Source organism: Rana temporaria, chromosome 4 (genome assembly GCF_905171775.1).
Source record: "Rana temporaria chromosome 4, aRanTem1.1, whole genome shotgun sequence".
Taxonomy (NCBI): domain Eukaryota; kingdom Metazoa; phylum Chordata; class Amphibia; order Anura; family Ranidae; genus Rana; species Rana temporaria.
In genome coordinates this window covers 311,164,437-311,189,654 of record NC_053492.1, presented here as the reverse complement: position 1 = coordinate 311,189,654, position 25,218 = coordinate 311,164,437, and the positions used below count along the sequence as shown (strand labels likewise).

Genomic DNA, 25,218 nt, shown 5'->3' with positions numbered 1-25,218 from the left:
AAAAAGTCCGCCAGTACATTTCGCGTGCCTTTAAAGTGAACTGCTGACGGGGAGGCTAAATTTGTTTCTGCACTGGTCAGGATTTTGTGAGCTAGTTCCATAAGCGCTTTGCTTCTTGTGTCGCCCTGTTTTGATAGGTATATTACTGCTGTCACGTTGTCTGCCAGGATCTGCATGTGCCTGTCCCTTAAGGATTGCTGGAAGAACAGAAGACTCAAACGTATTGCCTTTAGCTCTCTCCATTTGGAGGACTTTCTGGCTTTTATCTTGGACCATGAATAATGTGTTGTTTGCTCCTCGAGATGGGCTCCTCATCCCCATGCACTTACATCTGTTGTCAGGCGCTTGGTCGAGGTAAAGGCCCTGAGAGACCCTTTGACCCTTCAGTCCTTCCACCACCATAAGGACCTCCTTGCCCCTGTCGCAATCTTGATCTTCTCCAGTGGTTCCTGATGAGACCACCCTGGAGTATGTTTAACTGGAGAGGGCGGGCGTAAAGTCTGGCTCATTGGGAAATTGGAATTGGAGCTGTGAATAATCCTAGAATAATCCTACCTACACAGATACTTCCAGATTGGATTAAACTAACTTCACGGTTACCTGAATTGTTTTAATCTTTTTCTCCGTAAGGAACATTTTCTGCTGTATTGAATCTTTATCGTAGCCCAGAAATCTGACTTGCTGGGCTCAGATTAAATTTTTGTTGATTAAGAAGCCAGCCTAGCTTGTTTAGGTGACTGTGTTACCTGGAAATTGGCTGATAACTGATCACTGGACTCCACAAATAGTAGTAGGTCATCCAAATAGGAAACAATGGTGATCCCACTCAGTCTCAGGGGCTCCAACACCTCTTCCATTACTTTGGTAAACACCATGGGTGATGACGAGAGGCTGAAGGGCAGAGCCATGAACTGTAGGTGCCATATATTCCTTCCTAGGTTGATTGCCAGCCGCAGGAATTTCTGGGACATGTTTGCAATTGGGACGTGTAGGTATTGTGACAGCAGGCAGGTAAAATCGCCTGGTTGCATTCAGGATGGCAAATATGTGTGTCCCAGATTCAGCCTTTATGACAATTTGTACCACTAGGGAAAGTGCTGAGAGTCCTGCAAGGGTAGAGTTAATGAGCCCAGCTGAAGTAAGGTGACTCATTAATACCTCTACAAAAACTACCAGCATGCTTAGGGAAGGACTCCATCCTGGAACCATTGTTGTGCCTGTTTAGACTGGGGAGTGTGATACCTGTCTGTACAGTGAGACAACACCTGTGTGGCAAGCCTCTGTAACAGGGAGATAAGTGCTGGGGACAGCACAAGGCTGCACCCAGCTGATAGCCATGGTCCATTGTGAATAGTGTAAATAAACCACACCTTTTGTTTATTCACCTTCACTGTTATTTGCTGTGCCTATTTTTGTGTAGTGATCCCATCCAGGGGGTCACACACAACCGCTGCTGAGCTAACCCCCTCACAGTATGCAACCCGCAGGTCGATTGCTGCCATAAAGCAACCTGAAGTAAGCAGTTTCCTTGCTGAAATGATTGTGTCCATCTGAAACCTCTTGTACCTGATGGATCTGTTTAGAATTTCTTAAGTTTGGGATCAGACAGGACTTCCCTGATGGTTTCTTGACTAGAAAAATATGGGAGTATAATCCCCGCCCCCCCCCCCCCCCTCCGGCTCCCTTGGGACCTGAATAATGACCTCCTGTTGTATCAGTTCTTCTAAGAGGGACATCATAGCCAGTGCCTTTTCTTGATCCCTTGGGAGATTGGTTACATATAATCTGCTTCTCCCCTTTGAGGTAGAAAAGCTCGAAGCCTTCCCTCCACCAGAAAAGCCCTTACAGATCATCAGTTTAGCGTTACAAAGGAGGTCTGGTGCTAGAATTCTGTCTCTCACACAACATACATTTATACTCACCTACAGTAGGTAGATCCGAAGGATATCATATAGAGTCACTATCTCTTTATCCCTCAGGTTTCCTACCCAACTAGTCCAATGGAACTGATACTACTCATCACCCAACCAGTAGCAGCCTCTCCAATAGCCAGCAGTTTGTAAGGACCTTTTAGAGCATGCCTACAAACAGGGAGCATTGGAGAATTCTGATTGCCAGGGTAGAAGAAATAAAGGCAAGTATTGCAGGGGAGCATTGCTTTGCTAACTTTTACAGCTGACCAGTCAGGATTAAAGTGCAATCACCATGTATAGCCATTAGAGCTGCACGATTCTGGCTAGAATGAGAATCACAATTTTTTATTTTTTGCTTAGAATAAAGACCACAATTCTTGAGGTATAACGTCACCTTTCACAATATACAAAGAAATTGGGCTAACTTTACTGTTTGTTTGTTTTTTATTATTAAAGTGTATTTTTTTTCCCCAAAAATTGCATTTGAAAGACCGCTGCGCAAATACAGTGTAAAAAAAGGAAAAAACTCTGCGCTAAACCCACTCCCAAGTGAAGGAAAAAATGATATATAACCTCTAAAATAGAGGAAAAATAAGTGAAAAGAATGAGTGAAAAAATGTAATTTAAATAAGGGGGATGCTTCGGCCTATTAAAAGCTCAAATACTTAAACTTCAAAGACATACATACAAAAAGAAATAAGCGCGCAACCCCAAACATTTAAAAAAATTGCAATCACAAAGGAGTGAATAACAATGTATCAGAACCATAAATGAATGAAAAATAGGTGTAATTAGAATACACCCTAAACCAGGTGAACAAAAAAATAAACCCAAACGAATAAAAAAATATATATAGATATTTGAATCATCAAAGTCCTTAATATATATATATATATATATATATATATATATATATATATATATATATATATATCAAAAAAATCTTGACCACCAGATATTTCCAAGCAATAGTTCATTAATCGCTGCAGACTTTAACCCAACATCTTGAAGAAACTTGAATCTTTATATTCAACTGAAGAAATAAAAATACTGACTCTTACCCAATCGTTGGACCCCGGTTTTAACTACTTGAGGCCCACGCTATAGCCGAATGACGGCTTCAGCGCGGACCTGAAAATCCAGCAGGACGTCAATTGACGTCCATCCCTTTCCTCGTTCCCTGCGCGCGCTCCCGAGCGCACAGCGGGGAAATTCTGTACTGGCCGTGTCCCTTGGACACAGCCAATCACAGATCGCTGTGAACGGCCAATCGGAAGGGGTCGTTTGGTATGCGATCTGTGTCAGTCAGTCCCCTTCCCCCACAGTTAGAACACTATTCAGGGTACACATTTAACCCTTGCCTCACCCCCTAGTGTTAACCCATTCAATGCCAGTCACATTTATACAGTAATTAGTGCATATTTATAGCACTGATCGCATTATAAATGTGAATGGTGCCAAAAATGTGTCAAAAGTGTCCGTTGTGTCCGCCATAATGTCGCAGTCCCAATAAAAATCGCAGATCGCCACCATTACTAGTAAAAAAAATAATAATAATAATAATTCTGTCCCCTATTTTGTAGGCGCTATAACTTTTGCGCAATCCAGTCGCTTATTGCGATTTTTTTTTTACCAAAAATATGTAGAAGAATACGTATCGGCCTAGACTGAGAAAAAAAATGATTTGGGCTATTTATTATAGCAACAAGTAAAAAATATTGTATTTTTTTTTTCAAAATTGTCGCTCTTTTTTGTTTATAGTGCAAAAAATAAAAAACCGCAGAGGTGATCAAATACCACCAAAAGAAAGTTCTACTTGTGGGGAAAAAGGGACGTCAATTTTGTTTGGGAGCCACTTCGCATGACTGCGCAATTGTCAGTTAAAGCGCGTAGGCGTAGGTTACGTTCACGTCGTAGGGAGTAGTTCCAATGTGATTCTGAGCATGCGTACTTCTATGACGCTTGGCCCATCATTTACATGGGGTCACGCCTCATTAGCATGGCTCACGCCCACTTCCACCTATGCTGGCTTACGCCAAGGAAACCCAGCGTGTCTTTAACAGCGAGTGGGAGCAAGTGCTTTGTGAATCCAGTGCTTGCCTCTGTGCGCTGCGCCGGCGTAGCGTAAAAGAGATACGCTACGGCGGCATAAATATGCGCCGATGTATGTGAATCCGGGCCTTAGTCTTTAAGTGGTTAAACTGCCCTCATTTACAGACAGAAATGTATTCCTTTGATCTAAGAATAAAGTGTTACTTTGTTTATAGTTATCTCCGATGTTGAAATAAACTGCTTTTTTTTTGTCAGCTATCAGAAGTGAGCAGAGAACTCTGCACTTGTTACATAGAATCAGGGAAATGCTGTTTTAAGATCAGGAGGGGGTAGAATCGCAATTTTGATTCTTTAACCACTTCCCTACTGTAGGACGTCATATGACGTCCTGGACTTTAGGGGGGATATCTTAATGATGCCTGCAGCTACTGGCAGCTCTTCTGCCGGCGATTCTATGCTTGATCGTTCTTATAGGTGGTGGGAGGGGACGTTCCTCCCTCCCGCCGCCATCCGGTGCTTCTCCGGGCTCTCCCGTGCCATCGGGGCCCGGAGAACGAATCAGCCGGAGTCGGATGAAGAGATTTCCATAGATCTCTATGACCGCCGGAGGCCCAGGGGCGACGTTATGACGTCACGCCCGGGTACCTGGCAGTAAACAAAGCCTCAATCGCGGCTGTCAGCATGAGATCTGTGAATTTTTTTCACAATCTCATGCTTTTCAGTCTGGAGGAGAGTTGTGGGGTGTCATTGACCATGCATCTCTCCATAGAGAAGACCTGTCACTAACAATTCCTATTACAAGAGATGTTTACATCCCTTGTAATAGCAATAAAATAGATCAAAAAAATTTAAATGTAAAATAAACAAGTGGGTTATGTTCCTGTTCACAGGAGAGGACTAGGCAGAAACATGTTAGATCAGGGTTTGACAAATTTGCTTGGAATCTAGGAGCCAGCTAAAAAAGTTAGGAGCCAGAAAACGCGCCCCGGTTCCGACAAGCTCGCGCGCAGAATCGAACACATACGTGAGTAGCGCCAGCATATGTAAACGGTATTCAAACCACACATGTGAGGTATCGCTGCGATCGTTAGAGCGAGAGCAATAATTCTAGCTCTAGACCTCCTCTGTAACTCAAAACATGCAACCTGTAGAATTTTTTAAACGTCGCCTATGGAGATTTTAAAGGGTAAAAGTTTGTCAGCATTCCACGAGCGGACGCAATTTTGAAGCGTGACATGTTGGGTATCAATTTACTCGGCGTAACATTATCTTTCACAATTTAAAATAAAATTGGGATAACTTTACTGTTGTCTTATTTTTTTATTTAAAAAAGTGCATTTTTTCCCAAAAAAAGTGCGCTTGTAAGACCGCTGCGCAAATACGGCGTGACAGAAAGTATTGCAACGATCGCCATTTTATTCTCTAAGGTGTTAGAATAAAAAATATATATAATGTTTGGGGGTTCTAATTAGAGGGAAGGAGATGGTAGTGAAAATAGTGAAAAATTACATTAGAATTGCTGTTTAACCTGTAATGCCAACGGCCACCACCAGATGGCGCCTACTCACAGAAGGAAGAGCTTGGGACAGCTTGGGACTTCACAAGGCCGCAAAGCCACGGCCTCAATTACCGGCCATCGCGGGCAAGCCGCGATCGCGAGGTGGGGGCTCACGAGATCCTGTGCCTCCATCCGCCCCCACCTCCCCCGCCGCGCAATCGCGGCGGGCCCGTGGTGGCCGGTAATTGAGCCCGCGGCTTCGCGCCCTTGTGGGTCAGAAAGCCGCGGCCTCAATTACCGACGGGAGCGGGCGCCAGGTCACAATTTCTTGTTGCAATTGCGACCTGGCGTCCGGACATTGTCGACCCCTGTGTTAGATAATTAAATACATGTTACTTTAACCACTTGACATCCGGGCCTATTTTGGCACTTTTCTCCTTCATGTAAAAATCACTTTTCCTTAGAAAATTAATCAGAACCCCCAAACATTATATATTTTTTTTTAGCAGACACCCTAGGGAATAAAATGGTGGACATTGCAACTTTTTTTCTTGCACGGTATTTGCGCAATAATTGTTCAAATGCTTTTTTTTGGGAAAAAAAAACGGTTTCATGGATTAAAAAATAACAAAACAGTAAAGTTAGCCCAATGTTTTTGTATAATGTGAAAGATGATGTTACGCCGAGTAAATAGATACCTAACATGTCACACTTTAATATTGCACGCACTCATGGAATGGCGCCAAACTTCAGTACTTAAAAATCTCCATAGGCAACGCTTTCAATTTTTTTACAGGTTACTATTTTCGAGTTACAGAGGTTTAGTGCTAGTATTGTTGCACACGCTCTAACGCACGCGATGATACCTCACATGTGGGGTTTGAAGGGCGTTTACATATGTGGGCGGGACTTGCATGCAAGTTCACTTCGTGAGCTACCGGGGACAGGGGTGTTTTAAAAAAATATATATATTTTTATTTGACTTCATTTTTAAATTTTAACACTTTATTTTACATATTTTTTTTTTCGATCACTTTTATTTCCTATTACAAGGAATGTAAACATCCCTTGTAATAGAAATCACTGTGACAGGTCCTCTTTATGGAGAGCTGTGGGGTCAATAAGACCTCACATCTCTCCTCCAGGCTTACAAGCATTAGATCGGTGAAAAAAATTCACCGATCTAATGCCGACAGCCGCGATTGCGGCTTTGTTTACTTCGACGGTCATAGAGACGGTCATAGAGATGACTGGTGACCATCTGGTCACCAGTCATCTCTATGCTTTCCCAACGAACGCCGGCGATTCGCTCTCCGGGCCCCCGATGGCACGGGAGAGCCCGGAGAAGCACCGGATGGCAGCGGGAGGGGGGATGTCCCCTCCCGCCGCCTATAAGAACGATCAAGTGGCGCTACGATCAAGCGCCGCTATGATCGTTCTTATGTTGCACAGAATCGCCGGCTGAAGACGGTGATATCTGAATGATGCCTGTAGCTGCAGGCATCATTCAGATATCACCGCACAAAGACGAGTACGTCCATGGACGTCCTCGGATCTCAAGTGATCTCAAGTGGTTAACAGAGTTACTCCAGACATAACCCTCCTCCCTGCAGTATGCAGCCTCAGTTCGTAACAAGCAGTACAAACCTAAACAGGAGGGGTGGGTGCTGTGTCCGTCCATGGACGTCAGAGAAAAGGATTTTACGGTGAGTACAAAAAATCCTATTTTCTCTTATCGTCCATGGATGGACACAGCTCCTTAAAGGAGTTGTAAATGAAAAAAAAAATTCACCTTAATGCAATCTATGCATTAAGGTGAAAAAACATCAGATGTTTCCATTGGCTGGCGCTGCTGTCAATCACATCCAGTGACGCCGAGTTATACAGTGAGCGGCTATGGATGCTCGCTGTATCACGGGAGCGCGCCCGCAATTACTTACCACCATGCGAGCTCTCGCATTACTGTGGTCAGTAATTGTGGGGAGGACCAGAGACAGCCGCCGACGGACCCCAGAAGACGTGGATCGGGGCCACTCTGTGCAAAATGAACTGCACAGTGGAGGTAAGTATAACATGTTTGTTATTTTAAAGGAAAAACATTTTTTCCTTTACAAGCGCTTTAAATCTTGACAAGTGGGAAGTCCCCAAGCACTGTCAAAAACGAGGGGTGGGAAGAGTATCAGTAAAACTAATTTTAACTTCACCCCAAAACAAGCAGAGCTCCTCAACAGAGGAGGTGCAACATTAAACAGCCGCCTGCAAAACCTAGCGGCCGAAAGAAGCATCAGAAGATGCACTCACAGCAACCATGTAAAATCTGGAAAAAGTGTGAACGGACGACCAAGTCGCCGCCCCACACACCTGTGAGACAGACACATGATGTCAGAAAACCCAGGAAGCACCAATTGCCCTGGTCGAAAGTGCCGTGACCGGAAAGAGAGCGCCCGCCCCCTAAGAGCATAGGTCTGTATGACGGTCTGCCTGATCCATCGAGAAATGGTGGTCGACGAAACCGCAAGGCCTTTTTGTGGACCAGACACCAACACAAAAGGAGCGTCAGATCTCCGAAACTGAGCCGTAGCAGGCAGGTACACCCGCAAAGTGCGTACCACATCTAAAGTAGGAAACGCAACTTCCTTAGGATGCACCGGCCGAGGGGGAAGTATATGACAAATCCCCAGCACAAAAAGGTACCCACCAGGGAATGGGCCACAAAAGGGCACTAAAAAAAACACAGCCAAGGCTGAAATCTGCCCCCAAACGGTGCTTAACCCCTTAACGCCCGCCGCACAACTATATACGTCCGCAAAATGGCACGTACAGGCAGATGGGCGTATATATACGTCCCTGCCTTCTAGTGGGTGGGGGGTTTCCCTCGGGGAGCGATACGGGACGACGGCGTGGCTATTCGTTTATAGCCGCTCCGTCGCGATCACTCCCCGAGGCTGAAGAACGGGGAGAGCCGTGTGTAAACACGGCTTCCCCGTGCTTCACTGTGGCGGCGTATCGATTGAGTGATCCTTTTTATAAGGGAGACTCGATCGATGACATCAGTCCTACAGCCACAACCCCCTACTGTTGTAAACACACACTAGGTGAACCCTAACTCCTACAGCGCCCCCTGTGGTTAACTCCCAAACTGCAACTGTCATTTTCACAATAAAGAATGCAATTTAAATGCATTTTTTGCTGTGAAAATGACAATGGTCCCAAAAATGTGTCAAAATTCTCCGAAGTGTCCGCCATAATGTCTCAGTCACGAAAAAAATCACTGATCGCCGCCAATAGTAGTAAAAAAAAAAAATTAATAAAAATGCAATAAAACTATCCCCTATTTTGTAAACGCTATAAATGTTGCGCAAACCAATCGATAAACGCTTATTGCGATTTTTTTTACCAAAAATAGGTAGAAGAATACGTATCGGCCTAAACTGAGGAAAAAAAAATTTATATATGTTTTTGGGGGATATTTATTATAGCAAAAAGTAAAAAATATTGGCCCAGATTCAGGTAGATCCGCGCAATATTTGCGTGGGCAAAGGGCAATGATTTTTACTCTGCGCCCACGCAAATATTTCGATTTGCCCGCGATTCACGGGAATCATTTAAATTAGGCGCGCTCCCGCGCCGAGCGAACAGCGCATGCTCCGTCGGGAAACTTTCCCGACGTGCATTGCGGCAAATGACGTCGCAAGGACGTCATTTGCTTCTAAGTGAACGTGAATGGCGTCCAGCGCCATTCACGAATCACTTACGTAAACGACGTGAAATTTAAATTTCACGAGCGGGAAGGGCGGCTATACTTTAGCATTGGCTGCCCCTGCTATTAGCAGGAGCAACCTTACGCTAAAGTCGCCGTACGGAAACTCCGTACCTTGCGTGCGCAGGGCCCGCGCAACTTTTGTGAATCGGTGGTAGTATGCAATTTGCATACTATACGCCGATCACAATGGCCGCGCCCCCTAGCGGCCAAAGCAAGAATGCAGCCTGAGATATGAAGGCATAAGGAGGCTTATGTCTGTCATATCCTAGGCTGCAGTCCGCGTAGCGATGTTCCTGAATCAGGGGCATTCGCTACGCGGGAGCAAAACAGCTATTGCGCAATAGCTTCCTGTATCTGGGCCATTGAATTTTTTTCAAAATGTACGCTCTATTTTTGTTTATAGCGCAAAAAATAAAAACCGCAGAGGTGATCAAATACCACCAAAAGAAAGCTCTATTTGTGGGGAAAAAAGGACGCCAATTTTGTTTGAGAGCCACGTCACACGACCGCGCAATTGTCTGTTAAAGCGACGCAGTGCCGAATCGCAAAACCTGGCCTGGGCATTTAGCTGCAAAATGGTCCGGGGGTTAAGTGGTTAAGGTAATTTTTAGATCCATTCCAAGCTGTAAAAACAGCAGGACCCTGGACACCGAGTATGTCCGTGGACGTCACCCCATCTCTTCGCACAAAGAGACATAGGCCTTCCAGGTGCGATGGTAAATCCTGCTGGAAGGAGACTACCTTGCTTTCAGCATGGGTGAGATGACCGAGTCGGACAGACCCCTGTCTCTTAAAACCTGGCTTCCAATAGCCATGTCGTGCAAGCCAGCGACAGTACCACAGAAGGAAGTATGGGACCTTGAGACAGAAGGTCCTCCCGCCCTGGCAACCACCAGGGTACATCCGCCACCAGGCGCCCGAGATCGGCGTACCAAGGACGCGGAGTCCAATCTGGAGCAATTAGAGTCATCGGGATCCCCTCGGCCTCCACTCTGTGGAGCAGCCGAGGAAGCAACTACAATGGAGGAAAGGCATAAAGTAGCCGATACAGACCTCACAGGGCCACCAACAGGTCTGACGCGTCCGTACAGGGATCACTAGACCTGGCCACGAACTCCGAGACCTTTTGGTCGAGATGAGTGGCCAGGAGATCTATGCCCTGTGAGTCTTACCTCCTGCAAGGGAGCTAAAACACCTCCAAGTACAGAAACCAGTCGCCCTGGTCCAGCATCTGGCGACTCCGGTAGTCCGCCTACCAGTATACCTGATGGTAGATCGAAGCCACGGCCGTTGTCCGGCTGAATCCAGATCGGGGGACTCTTCAACCTCCTCGACCACAAGGAGAGGCACAGCATGATCGCCAAAAGTACTAGGACATTGATCGGTAGACAGGAGTCCACTAGAGTCCAGCGACCCTGGGCCCACTGGACCCGCCAGGCGCCCCCCTCAACCCGTGAGGCTGGTGTCCGTCGTAATCACCGTTCACTGGACGGGAAGAAACGACTTCCCGGACTGAAGAGTTGGGGATCTCAGCCACCAATTCAGAGAGACTCTGACTAGGTGATTTACCAGATCTGATGATCCACTTGGACAGTATCTCCCACTGGAAAATACGAGTGTGGAACTGGGCATACGGTACCGCCTCGAAGGAGGCTACCAACAGGCCCAGGACTCGCATGCAAAACAGAGAGATGACCGATTGCGTGATGCCAACACCTTTACTGTAGACTGAAGAGTCTGCAATTTCTCCAGGGGAAGAAAAACCTTTGCCACGAGGAGTCCGGATCAACCCTAGGTACTCCAAACGCTGAGTCGGAACCAGGACCAACTTCAAAATGTTTAACACTGGGATAGGGTGCCGGCGTATTCGTCATACACACCCAGGGACGTTTCAGTCCCCCAGTTGAGCCTTTGGTCGGCCTGGGAGGGTCAACCCGCGGGCCCTGACCAACGCAAAAATACTGCTTCAGGCAGTTTGGTGTTGGAGTCCAGATTTAAACCCGTGACTCTCTTGCTGCCAGGTGAGGGAGTGAACCACTACACCAACGTCCACGTCTCCAGATAAAACAGAACCGGGGGGACCTGAGCCTCAGCCAGGTCCTGGTCTGATACAGAGCATTCCCCAGGGTATAGCGGGGGGGGGGGCGCTTTTGTACCCCCCTCACATCCGCAATCCGCTCCCACCCTGGCAACAAAAGTTTCCAGGACTACTGACAAAGTGTCTGTGGAAATCCCAGGTGCAGGAGCACCAGCTACCACCTCAGGCATGTTTGGGGAAGAAGAACCAGAGACTGACTCCATTTCAGAAGCTCCCAGGGCCCTCTTCAGGCTGGACTGAAAACCCACCCTCTTGCTGCGCTGAACGGGGGGTTACCCAGGGGACCCACCATCACAGGAGAAGACTGCACAGCGCCACTGCCCGCCCTCAGTACACAGCGTGTGTGAGAGGAGGAAAAACACTGCATATAGAGCCTGACGCGGCCACAGGAAGATGGCCGACTGCAATAGTAACCTGTGCCATAGCGCGGCAACAACAAAATAGCCGCCAATGGGATTTTCAATAGTAACTGAAAATCACCCAAAAAAATTGCGCCAGCGCCGCCAAAAAGGCGGCAAAACACAGCATTTTGAACAGTGAAAGCCTAAAGAAACTCCTCTTTGAAAAAGACCCCCAGCAGTAAAAAAACACAGGCCAGAAGTACCGCAGTCCCCTCAGTAAGGTGCCCCCCACCCTGACAGCAGTAATGTGATGCAGCAGAGGGAAAAGGAGCAGGGAAGGGAGGATAGGAGGACCCCCGAACCCCAGGAATGCCCAGCCGTACCAACCCACCTAAGCGGTTAGGACAGTACTTACCTGTCCAAGCAAGGAGCCACTAACGCATTCCTGACAGGCATACAACTGCGTTGGAGGTAGCTGTCGGTCCGGTCCACTGTGAGTGAGACAACACCACAGCCCAGTCATATGTGGACCTTGGAGCAGAAGCTCACCGGCCACCCCAGGAGTCATGGGGTATGTCGTGGCAGACCCAGCCTCTTTGCAAAGGTGTGCTCACGCTCGCTGGCCGGACTGAGTAGACTACAAGGATCTATTTATATACCCAGCCTGTCTCTCAGCCGACATTTGATAGAAGATTCTTGCAAGAAAAAATAAATACAATTTTTCCTCAGGGCGCTGGGCTCATAGGGGGCCATACGTCCTTCTTCTTTGCTAGGCAGAACAAAACTGAGGCTGCATACTGCAGGGAGGAGGGTTATGTCTGGAGGGACCGCACCCTGGGCGGGGCTGTTTAACTCTGTTAAAGTAACATGTATTTAATTATCTAACATGTTTCTGCCTAGTCCTCTCCTGTGAACAGGAACATAACCCACTGTGTCTGAGCTGTGTCCGTCCATGGACGATAAGAGAAATTATGATTTTTACATGAAGGCAAAGTGCCAAAATTGGCCCAGTAGGGAAGTGGTTAAGGAATAATCGTGCAGCTCTAGTAGCCATATATTTCAGTTTACTTTACGCAAGTAGGGGGCCAAGCGAGAGAGAAAGTTCTGCTGTTACATCCTAAATACGGGTGTAACATATGCAAAAAGGTAAACCCATCCTTTAAAATCAGATACAAAATTGTTAAAATCTAATGTTCGGTTAACACTGGATGCCGATGCTGCTCCCAGCAGGGGTCCTGTGCGTCCTGGTTCTGCGTTTCAGGTCTGATTTCAGACTGAATTTTGGGCTGAATTCGGACCTGAACCAGACCAAAAGATGCACAGAAGCCGCATCGGAGATATGTTAACTCAGGGTTTGACAAATTTGCTTGGAATCTAGGAGCCAGCTAAAAAAGTTAGGAGCCAGAAAACGCACCCCGTCCCGACGAGCTTGCACGCAGAAGCGAACATATACATGAGCAGCGCCCACAAATGTAAATGGTGTTCAAACCACACATGTGAGGTATCGCCGCGATTGGTAGAGCGAGAGCAATAATTGTAGCTCTAGAACTCCTCTGTAGATTTTTTCAAACGTCGCCTATGGAGATTTTAAAGGGTAAAAGTTTGTCGGCATTCCACGAGCGGACGCAATTTTGAAGCGTGACATGTTGGGTATGAATCTATTCGGCGTAACATTATCTTTCACAATATTAAAAAAAATGGGGATAACTTTACTGTTGTATTATTTTTTAATTAAAAAAGTGTAATTTTTTCCCAAAAAAGTGTGCTTGTAAGACCGCTGCGCAAATACGGCATGACAGAAAGTATTGCAACGATCGCCATTTTATTCTCTAGGGTGTTGGGATAAAAAATATATATAATGTTTGGGGGTTCTAATAAGAGGGAAGAAGATGGCAGTGAAAATAGTGAAAAATGACATTAGAATTGCTGTTTAACTTGTAATGCTTAACTTGTAATACCAACGGCCACCACCAGTTGGCGACAGCTCACAGAAGGAATTTTTTGTTCCATAGGACCGGCGCTCCGCGGACTAGGCCGAAGCCGCGGCCTCGCCTAAAACATCCTGCCCGCCGCGATCCTGGAAAAAGGCCGCGAGCGATGCCGCTCGCGGCCTTTTCCCCGAGAGCCGGTCACGTTTTCCCAGAGCCGGTCACGTTTTCCCAGAGAGCCGGTCACGTTCTCCTGCTATTGCGAATTGGATCCTGGGGTCCTGCATTTAATTTGCAATAGTGTGAACCCAGCACATAATCCCTAGAATTCATAAAGGGTGCCATAGATACTCAGAAATCTGTCTCATGGTACTACAAGAAGTGGCAATATATATGAATCTGTCACAACTCCAACAAATCTTTCACAATAATCTCTGCTTTGAAGTTGCTGAGAAGTTGGGACAGTCATGGAAATGTATCAAATATCAGTTCCAGCGGGACAAAGACAGATTGTCACAGAATAGTATCAAAAGGTCTGACACAACAGTTTATCCCCAAGATAAAAGAGGTCTTCTGTACCTCCACTTTCCTTATTAGTATGGCATATTTTTCATTATAAATATGTCACAACAGTGTCATACAATAAAAAAATTATAATAATCACAGAAGATACACTTTATAGCAGAACACCAGCCAAATTGTATTAGTTTGGTAACATGAGAAAGAATTAGAACCTCCATCTGTCCTGTTAATTATTTCTGTCCCTGTGATCACACAGAAAAAAAAATCCCAATGGAGCACAGAAACCTGACAGAGGTGATAACCCTTCACCTACCAAAGTGTTTCATTATTGTCTGTCCCATTGGAGGGATTACCGCACTTATTTTCCAGTGACCATACAGGAAGTGAATGAATTGTCCAAAACTAGTTGGGTGTTCCACTTTAAAGTGGAATTAACAGGAAGAACATAATATATTACAGCTTACCAATTAGTTTGATGTGGTGGCAATTCATTTTATTAGGCTTTCCCCTTCTGGTTTCAACTGGTGATCTGGCAAGTAACACCTCCTCAATTACAATTACAGTGACCCCATTCTGGATGAAGGAGCACAGGGGCACCTATGGTCAGCAAACATGTTAAAAGTACCAGCTCCGTGTAAATGTTTTATACAACGCAGCCCCGATCCTCCTCTTTTCGGGTCCCTCATTTGGTGGAGGAGAGATTATGGTGTGGGGTTGTTTTTTAGGGGTTGGGTTTAGCCCCTTAGTTCCAGTGAAGGGAACTCTTAAGGCATCAGCATACCAACAGATTTTGGATGATTTCATGCTCCCAACTTTGTGGGAACAGTTTGGGGGTGGCCCCTTCTTGTTCCAACATGAACTGGTCACCAATGAACAAAGCAAGGTCCATAAAGACATGGATGAGCGAGTTTGGGATGGAGGAACTTGACTGGCCTGCACCCGATAGAACACATTTGGGATGAATTAGAGTGGAGACTTGAGCCAGGCCTTCTCATCCAACATCAGTGCCTGACTGCACAAATGCACTTCTGGAAGAATGGTCACACATTCCCATAGACACACTCCTAAACCTTGTGGACAATATTGAAACCTACGGACTAACACTGGGATGCCATTAAAGTTCATGTGCATATTCCCAATACTTTTGACAATATAGTGTGTATATAACATTTTGTTTTTACTTTTGGATTGACCCAGCTGACAACTTCCTGTTGTGGATATGGGAGAGGAAGTGAAGGAAAATCTCCCCAATGGAGCACAGATGTCCAAAAACAAATCTGACAGGTGTTACAACCCCCCCTCCTCCAAAATAAAAAAAATGTAAACAATTACATTTTTGTTCTGAGGGCCCTTTGAGGCCCCGTACACACGTCCGAGGAACTCGACGTGCCAAACACATCGAGTTCCTCGTCGAGTTCAGTGTGGAAGCCGCCGAGGATCTCGGCGGGCCGACTTTCCTCATTGAACAACGAGGAAATAGAGAACATGTTCTCTATTCGGCCCGACGAGTTCCTCGTCGGCTTCCTCGCTGAAAAGTGTACACACGACCGAGTTTCCCGGCAGAATACGGCTCGGACCGAGTTTCTGGCTGAATTCTGCCGAAAAACTCGGTCGTGTGTATGGGGCCTCAGACGTGCAGACCCCGTGAAGATCCGATTTTAACCATCCGCTTGCTAAGCGGAGATCGCTCCGTTGAGTCTGTCCGTGTTCATCTGTTCATAGGATTTTCCTCCGTCTTCAGAAACGGACCATAGCGGGGACTGATGAGATCGGATGTGAGCGGATGTTCATCCGCTCACATCCGCTATCCCGATAGGGATATATGTATGTCCGTATTTCATCCGAAAACGGATGGATAAAAAACGGACATACAGTCCGCACGTCTGAAAGAGCCCTTAGTGTCATGTCCAGCATAATCCCAGGAAAACATCCCAGGAAAACATCTCTACTTGGTATATGCCTTATAGTTGTAGTCAGAGTCTTCACTTGGAAATGCAATACCCTAACTACGAAGACCTGAGGTGTGCCTTGGCTTAGCAGGTCAGTACGCCTAAAAGAGGGCATATCCTGAATGTATGAATATGAAAGTGTATGATATATGTATGATGTGTATAAGTACCGTTGTGCTCATAAGTTTACATATCCTGGCAAAATTTGATTTCTTCGCCATTTTTCTGAGAATTTGAATAACACAAAGGGGTCAACTTGTGTGCATGTTATCAAGCCAAAATCACCAGAGTATGTAAACTTTCATTTATTTTACTAATGCAACTTAAAGCGGGGGTTCACCCTAAAAAAACATTTTTTTTTTCTACCATGCTATCCAGCATACTAGCGCGAGCTACAGTATGCCTTTATTTATTTTTTTGGCGCCGTACTCACAGTTTAATCCCTTAGTTAAGTAGGCGTTCCTAGGCAGAGGGGAAGATAATTGACTGCCGGCTATGGCGCGTCACGCTTCCCCAAAATAGCCGAAATAGGACTTGGCTCTTCACGGCGCCTGCGCAGTCAGCCCCTAGTCTGTGCGCAGGCGCCGTATAGCGCCGTGAAGAGCCGAGTCCTACTCCGGCTCTTCTCGGGAAGCCATAGCCGGCCGTCAATCATGTTCCCCTCTGCAAAGGAAAGCCCATTCCCCACGGGTGTCTGAAATTTAGCTAAGAGATTAAACTGTGAGTACGGCGCAAAAAAATAAAATAAAGGCATACTTTAGCTGACGCTAGTATGCTGAATGGCAAGGTAGAAACTTGTTATTTAGGGTGAACCACCACTTTAAAAGATGAAACTAATATATGAGACAGACTCATTACATGCAAAGCAAGATAGTTCAAGCCGTGATTTGTCATAATTGTGAGTCTATCTCAGATATCAGTTTCACCTTTTAACCACTTAAGACCTGGACCATTATGCAGGTAAAAGACCTGGCCAGTTTTTGCGATTCGGCACTGCGTCGCTTTAACTGACAACTGCGCGGTCGTGCGATGTGGCTCCCAAACAAAATTGGCGGCGATCAGTGATTTTTTTCGTGACTGCGACATTTTGTCGGATACATCGGACAATTTTGACACATTTTTGGGACCATTGTCATTTTCACAGCAAAAAATGCTATAAAAATGCATTGTTTACTGTGAAAATTACAATTGCAGTTTAGGAGTTAACCACTAGGGGCGCTGTAGGGGTTATGTGTGACCTCATGTGTGTTTCTAACTGTAGGGGGGGCAGGGCTGGACGTGTGACGTCACTGATCGCCTTTTCCTATATCAGGGAACAGACGATAAGTGACACTGCCACTGTGAAGAACGGGGAAGGTGTGTTTACACACACCTCTCCCCATTCTTCAGCTCCTATGACCGATCGTGGGACACCTGCGGCGATCGGGTCTGCAGGTCCCGCTGCCACAGTCACGGAGCTCCAGGCTGGGTCGCGGGCGACCCACGGCTGGGCACTTAAAGGGGACGTACAGGTACGTGCCTGTGCCCAGCCGTGCCATTCTGCCGACGTAAATGTGCAGGAGGCGGTCCTTAAGTGGTTAAAGTTGCATTAGTGAAATAAATGAACTTTTGCACGATATTCTAATTTTTCGAGTTTCATCTGTATATATGAAGGTTTGGGGGAAACGGGTGGGAGGGAATCCTGAAGACGAGCCAACTCAGAATCAAGTCGACACATGCTTGGAAGCATTGAAATTCGTTTTATTCAGCACGTCGTGTGTTTGACGTCACCGCGTTCTGACCCGATCGGTTTTTGGAACGATGGTGTGTACACACATCAGGCCACTTCAGCGTTGAACCGATGAAAACGGTCCATCGGACCATTCTCATTGGTTTTGTCTGACCGTGTGTACGGGGCCTTAAGGGTGTAGTCACAGCAGACTATGAACCAAATAGCAATAACTATTTTTGAGAACCTGTATACAAGTGTTAAGAAAGCAATTAAGAATCCTGTATCTCGACAGGAATTTCCTTTGGGACTAGAGATTGGTGAGAAAAAGGGCCCCTTAAATATTTTGCATCGAGGCCCATCACACACACACACACAATTACAGGTCTGGTGTCATTAAAACTGTAAATCAGCACAGTTGTTACTAATGACAACTGAAATCCCAAACACCAGTGTGCTGCAATAATGTGTATTGGTATAATGCTGTGCCGTCATTCTGGAAACATAACTGGGTTGCAGTGCCGCAATGCACCACTGAAAATACTGCATGCATGATTTTTTGGGGTTCGATGTTGTGCATTAGGCACTTTTCACATATTCAGAGTTAACCTTTGGAACATATTACACCTGTATTTTGGGTGTAACATTTACCAGCAAAACAGCAGGCAGGGTCTCTACCCCACAGCCACTGTCCCATTCAAAACTGGCAGTGCTGTGCGATGCTTCCAGCACAGGAACACCATTCATTCACAGGGATCTGTGAATAAATAAACTACCGTCCATTCCACTGCAGATGGCTTGTAGTTCCCAATGGACTATTGTGCCCCGTACACAAGATCGGACATTCCGACAACAAAATCGTGGATTTTTTTTCCAACGGATGTTCGCTTAAACTTGTCTTGCATAAACACGGTCACACAAATGTTGTCTGAAATTGCGAACATCAAGAACGCGGTGACGTACAACACTACAACGAGCCGAGGAAAATTAAGTTCAATGACTCCGAGCATGCAGCGAATTGATTCCGAGCATGCGTAGGATTTTTGTGCGTTGAATTGTGTACACACGGTCGGACTTTCCGACAAGAACTTTTGTTGTCGGAAAAATTGAGAACCAGCTCTCAAACATTTGTTGTCGGAATGTCGCATTACTCTGCTGATCAGCGCACCCAGAGTCTGTTCACTCTTCCTCCAGCGTTCTAACTGAAAGCCCATACAGCTTATGACCTGTACACACGATCAGAGTTTCTGACGGGTTTTTCCAACGAAATTCCGTTCAAGCTGTCTTGCATACACAATGTCACTCTAAATTCCGACCGTCAAAAACACGGTGACGTACAACACGTACGACGCGCCGAGAAAATGAAGTTCAATGCTTCCGAGAATGCGTCAACTTGATTCTGAGCATGCATAGTTTTTTATTCCATCGGAGTTCCATACAGACGAACGTAATTTCCGAATTTTTTTCTGTTGGAAAAAAGAGATCATGTTCTCTTTCTAACTCCGTCGGAATTTCTGATTGAAAATTCCGTCTTACTTTTTCCATCGAAAATACCGATCGTGTGTACGAGGCATTATAGACAGAAAGTTGGAGGACAAGTCTGCAGGAGATTTCCAACAACAAACGTTCGATGGGAGCTTGTTGTCCGAAATTCCGATCTTGTGTAGGCTCCATCGGACATTTTCTTTTGGAATTTGCGGCAACAAAAATTTGAGAGCTGGTTCTCAAATTTTCCGACAACAAAATCTGTAAATTCCGATCATGTGTGGACAATTCCGATGCACAAAATTCCATGCATGCTCTGAATCAAGTATGAGACGGAAGCGCTCGGTCTGGTAAAACTAGCGTTCCTAAATGAGATAGCACATTCGTCACGCTGTAACGGACTGAAAAGCATGAGGCTGAAAAGCGCAAATCGTCTCTCACCAAACTTCTACTTACCCGACTGGTATCGAACTTCCCTTTAATAGTGCCATCGAACGTCTTGTACGTGACCGCGTTCTTGGCGTTCGGAATTTTCGACAACATTTTTGCGACCGTGTGTATGCAAGACAAGTTTGAACCAATATCCGTCAGAAAAAAATCCACGGTTTTGTTGTCGGAATGTCCGATCGTCTGTAGGGGGCATAACAGTGCATTCACAATCTACCGATTGCAGGTGCAATTCTTTGCAGGCTTCTGTAGAAAATAAATAAATAGAAAATGTTGTCTGAAAAAATATGTGCATTCTTTTTTCCTGAAAGGCAAACTTATCCTTCTCAGGAAGTAGGAGAGCAGCAGCTTTCAGGGATCCAGGAGGTGATCCTACCAGTGGCGTCACTAGGGTTGGTGTCACCCAGTGCGATAAAACATGGTGTCACCCCCCCCTCCCTCTCAACCAACTATAGTCGCCCTTCAGTACAGACCACCCTCCTTTAGTACAGACCCCCTTCCAAGTATAGTCCCCCCTTTAGTACAGATCCTCCCTCCACAAAGTATAGTCCCCCCTCACTTAGTACAGACCCCCCTCCCTCAGTATAGACCCCCCACTAAGTATAAACCCCCTCCTCCTCCATCAGTACAGACCCGTCCCCCCAGGACAAAGCACCCCCCTCCATTAGTACAGACCCCTCCCCCAGGATGAACCACTCCCCTCCATTAGGACAGACCCCTCCCCCCCAGGACAAACCACCCCCATCCATCAGTACAGCCCCCAGGACAAACTACCCCCCTTTATCAGTACAGCACCCCAGGACAAACTACCCCTCTTTATCAGTACAGCCCCCCAGGACAAACTACTCCCCTTTATCAGTACAGCCCCCAGGACAAACTACCCCCCTTTATCAGTACAGCCCCCCAGGACAAAATACCCCTCTTTATCAGTACAGCCCCCAGGACAAACTACCCCCCCCTTTAGGTACAGGTACATGAAACACGGCTGGAGAATGGATCGTGGCAGGTTTAGGCAGCAGCACCGTAGTGAGAGGCAGAGAGGAGGAGCAGAACACCCACAGCGCTGGAGGTGGGTTTCCAGCTGGAAAAAAATAAACGTCCAAAGTCAGCCAGGGCTTTCCTCACCCTCGAGATGGTGTCACCCCTGTAGTGGGTGGCACCCGAGTGCAGACCGCACCCCCCTAGCGACACTACTGGATCCTGCTGCCTCCTAAATGCCTTTTTCTCTCTCAATCCAAAGAGATTTTGTATTGAAATACTGGTGTGATCCCATTGACCTTAACAGGCAAGGGTTATAGGGTGCCACCTCTTAACTCAGCATCATAGCTGCAGCATGTGTAATACCCTCTCCAGCTGCCATGGTAGGCATTAAATAACACAGAACGATCACCTGTTTTTACCACCCCTTTGCTGCAATGTGAAAGTAGCTTGAATTCACATGAATGCATTTAATGCACTGCAGCAGACCAGGCTAGTAGTGAATGAGCTCTAGGGGCGTTATGTTCCTGTGCGACTCAGGTGCAGTGTGATACGATTCAGAACCAATTCAATCATGCAGTTAGTAGTGTACATAGATTTGCAAAATAATGTGATAAAGGAATATTCCTGAACTTTCTTTTATCTCATGGTTACGGTGAAATTGTGTGAATGCATCAATGCAGTGCATGTTATCTCAGCTTGCAGAGCTTGGATTCATTGAATGAGTTTCCCAAAAATGTAAATATTACAGAATTATTTATGTATCTTAAATAGAAAATGATCTCTAGATAGATTTTTACCCCAAAAGCATATTATTAAAATAAATTTGATAAAAATATTTTTTTTATTTATTTTTTTAAATCATTGATTTTTTATCCACCCTGGATTCCAGCCCATTCATTTAAATGGGCTCAAATTGCACTGGACCGCACCAAAAGTAGTGCATGCACTAATTTATAAAACGCACAGCAACCAGATCACATGTGATCTAGGAGTACTGGCAGCAGATTGCAAGTGGCGTGGGAAACATGCAGAAACGCAGCTTTCATGCGCCACATTGTTGCGAGAACTAGCCCTAAAACCCAGCCTGCTGAGCTTACCTGAACACCGGGAGTTTGAAGGAAACAAGAGCATGTAAACATGGAATACAGGTAGAGAGTCACCGTCTCAAGGATAAGCTTTCATATTTCAATAAAGGGAGTAAATTAAAAAGAAATCTCTGTATTTCTGTCCACCTCAAGCACATTGCTATGACCTCTTCCCAGCTACAGTATTCTGCAGCCAAGAACCAGACAGGATTTGCACACATCCAGCTCACATGTGCTTCTTTTATCTGCATTTGAAAATATCCTCACCAATGAGTTCAGCAGTGCCCGATACCTGTGAATCAGTGTTCGGAGATATGGATTTGTTTATATACAAATACATACACACACTGTATACAATGTCTCTGTGCCCCCTAGGTTCACATCTATGCAGTTTTTAGGCTGGGTTCACACAAGTGCAATGCTAGACATCGTATGTGTCTCACAAAGCATTGCTGTGCACATCACATGATGTCTGTGCGATGTGAATTTGCACCAAAATGGTGCAGGACCCATGTTTTGGTCCTCGATGGAATTGGATCGCATGGGTGTTCACACCCATGCAATCCGATTCCTGTCCAAAATTCACAGTTTACACTGCGATCTGCGAACTGATTTGGGGGTGTCATAACCTTTACATTGACACTCGCAGCGGTTTGCAGAGAGCAGTGTGAACTACCTGCGAGTGAGGTGTGATGCGGGAACCGCCACTGGAATGGCGCTGGTTCCAGCATCGCACAAGTGTGAACCCGGGACTTAGCCCTCGTTCACACTGAACACAACGTTGAAATTGTGAACTCACACAATTTCAAAGCCGCATTTCAGTCCGACTTCGGGGGCGACTTTAAAGAAATCTGTGCGGGTTCATGCACAGATGCCTATTGAAATCACCCCTAAAGTCGCCAAAAGCCATGCAGGAACTACTTTTGGAAATCGGTGCGGCGCTGCAAAGTCGGCGTTGCACCGATTGGGACGCTCCTATTGCCGTTAATAGACTGCGATTTGACATGTGATTTGACCTGTCAAATAGCGCCGATGTGAACGAGGGCTTAGTGTGATCCACAATCCATGTAACTCTATGGGCTGGTTCACACTAGTGAAATGCCAGACATCGCATGTGATTCGCACTGCATTGCTTTGCAGTTCACATGTGATGTCTGTGCGATGCAAATTCAGCCATAAAAACCGTATGGCTAAATTTGCATCACATTCGGACCAAACATCGTTTTTTTGTCTGCACCAGAATCGGATTGCATGGGGGTTCACCCCCATGAAATCCGATTCCTGTCCAAAGTTACAGTTCACACTAGATGCAGCACAAATTCACAGTGAGTTTGTGGTCAATTTGCCCTGCATCTATCGAAACCCTGTTCATGCGAACTGATTGCGGAGTGTATGTTAAGTTAAAGTGGTTGTAAACCCTTTACAATGACGTTTGACTACAGGTAAGCCTATAATAAGGCTTACCTGTAGCTACCCCGGATATCGCCTAAACCTGCACTGTTTAGAAGAAATCCCCTGTATCAGCATGTGCCGTTGTTGCTTCCGCGCGAAACCCGGAAGTAAATCCGGTAGGAACGTAGCCAGCCAGAGCGGTGTAAGGGGGCTTCCAGTATTTCATAATGAGCTAGTATGCTATACATACTAGCTCATTATGCCTTTGTCTTGCAGTTTTTTTTTTTTTATTGTGGGTTTACAACCACTTTAACGACACCCCACAATCAGTTTGCAAAACGCACAAGTTTGGTCCGAATGTGATGCGAATTCCAGCCATACAGTTTGTATGGCTGAAATTCGCATTGCACAGACATCGCATGTAATGTGCACAGCAATGTGATGTCTGGCATGGCACTAGTGTGAACCCAGCCTAAGGGTCCAGTTCACATCCATGCAGTTCTCACAGTGCCTTCCAGCTCCTAAAACTCCAATAGAAAATGACATGAAAAACACATGTATTGTACAAGCATTTTTTGGTGCATTTTCCTGCTCTCCTTGCAGCAACATTAACACTTCCCATAAAAACACAATAAAACCATCACAAACACTTGGAAAAGCACCCAAAAGCAATGACTTGGCCCAGTACCTGACTGATGATGGTGGTCCTGTTCTGCTCATACACCCAGCCCTCATGGCACGGTGTGACTGGCAGCTGGTCCAGGCTGTGGTTGGTGAAGGAATACATAGGGTTGGTACAGCTGAGCTCTGAGGTGCCATTCTTCCAGTCTATGTCATACATATAACACATGAACTGCTCTTTGTGGCCGGGGACTCTGGGCACTGTGAAGTTCCTCTCCTCCTCAGGGCTCCAGCTGCAGTTCTTACTTATTTGTATCACCTCAGAGCTCCGGCACCAATGTCTCTCCGGCATCTGTCCGAGGAACACGATACCGACGAAGGAGAAGGCGAAGGTGATGCCGGTCATACATAGAAGAATGAATACCCTCTTCTGGTAGGGGCCGAACTCCCCGGCCTCCTGTAAAACTTCGTCGAAGGTTGGCATGATGTGAGGTGAGGAGAGAGGTTTACCTTTAGAGCCGGAGAGGTGATGTCTTCCTCAGGTTGGAGTGAGCGGCCAGCACAGGGTAAGTTCATATACAGAGCGCACACTCCGCACTAAACTTTATGCTTCCTCTTCACCAGCTCTGAGCTCAGTGCTGCTTTCCTCTGTGTGTCTAACGGATCTGACTGAGGGGGGAGCTGCCAAATACTACGTGTGCCCAGAGAGAGAGAGAGAGGGAAAGAGAGAGAAAAGGGCCGGCTAGTGGCAGCTGTGTGCACACTGAGGTCCCTACAGAGGGCTGTACACTGAGATCTCTAAAGAGGGCTGTACACTGAGGGCTGTACACTGAGGTCTCTAAAGAGGGCTGTACACTGAGGGCTGTACACTGAGATCTCTAAAGAGGGCTGTACACTGAGGTCTCTAAAGAGGGCTGTACACTGAGGGCTGTACAGAGGGCTGTACACTGAGGTCTCTACAGAGGGCTGTACACTGAGGTCTCTACAGAGGGCTGTACACTGAGGTCTCTACAGAGGGCTGTACACTGAGATCTCTAAAGAGGGCTGTACACTGAGATCTCTACAGAGGGCTGTACACTGAGATCTCTAAAGAGGGCTGTACACTGAGGTCTCTACAGAGGGCTGTACACTGAGATCTCTAAAGAGGGCTGTACACTGAGGGCTGTACACTGAGGTCTCTACAGAGGGCTGTACACTGAGGTCTCTACAGAGGGCTGTACACTGAGGTCTCTAAAGAGGGCTGTACACTGAGGGCTGTACACTGAGATCTCTAAAGAGGGCTGTACACTGAGGGCTGTACACTGAGGGCTGTACACAGAGGGCTGTACACTGAGGTCTCTACAGAGGGCTGTACACTGAGGTCTCTACAGAGGGCTGTACACTGAGGTCTCTACAGAGGGCTGTACACTGAGATCTCTAAAGAGGGCTGTACACT

General features: G+C 46.3%; 1 protein-coding gene across 1 annotated transcript in view; it reads right to left on the bottom strand.

Moving 5' to 3' along the window:
- LOC120937405 (solute carrier family 22 member 3-like) overlaps positions 1-24,655 on the bottom strand; it is a 276,944-nt gene extending 252,289 nt beyond the window's left edge. The window contains exon 1 of the mRNA XM_040350603.1: positions 23,851-24,655. Coding sequence (XP_040206537.1) covers positions 23,851-24,267 — 417 coding nt within the window. The 5' untranslated portion in view covers positions 24,268-24,655. The remainder of the gene's footprint in view (positions 1-23,850) is intronic.
- Between the last annotated feature and the right edge of the window lie 563 nt (positions 24,656-25,218).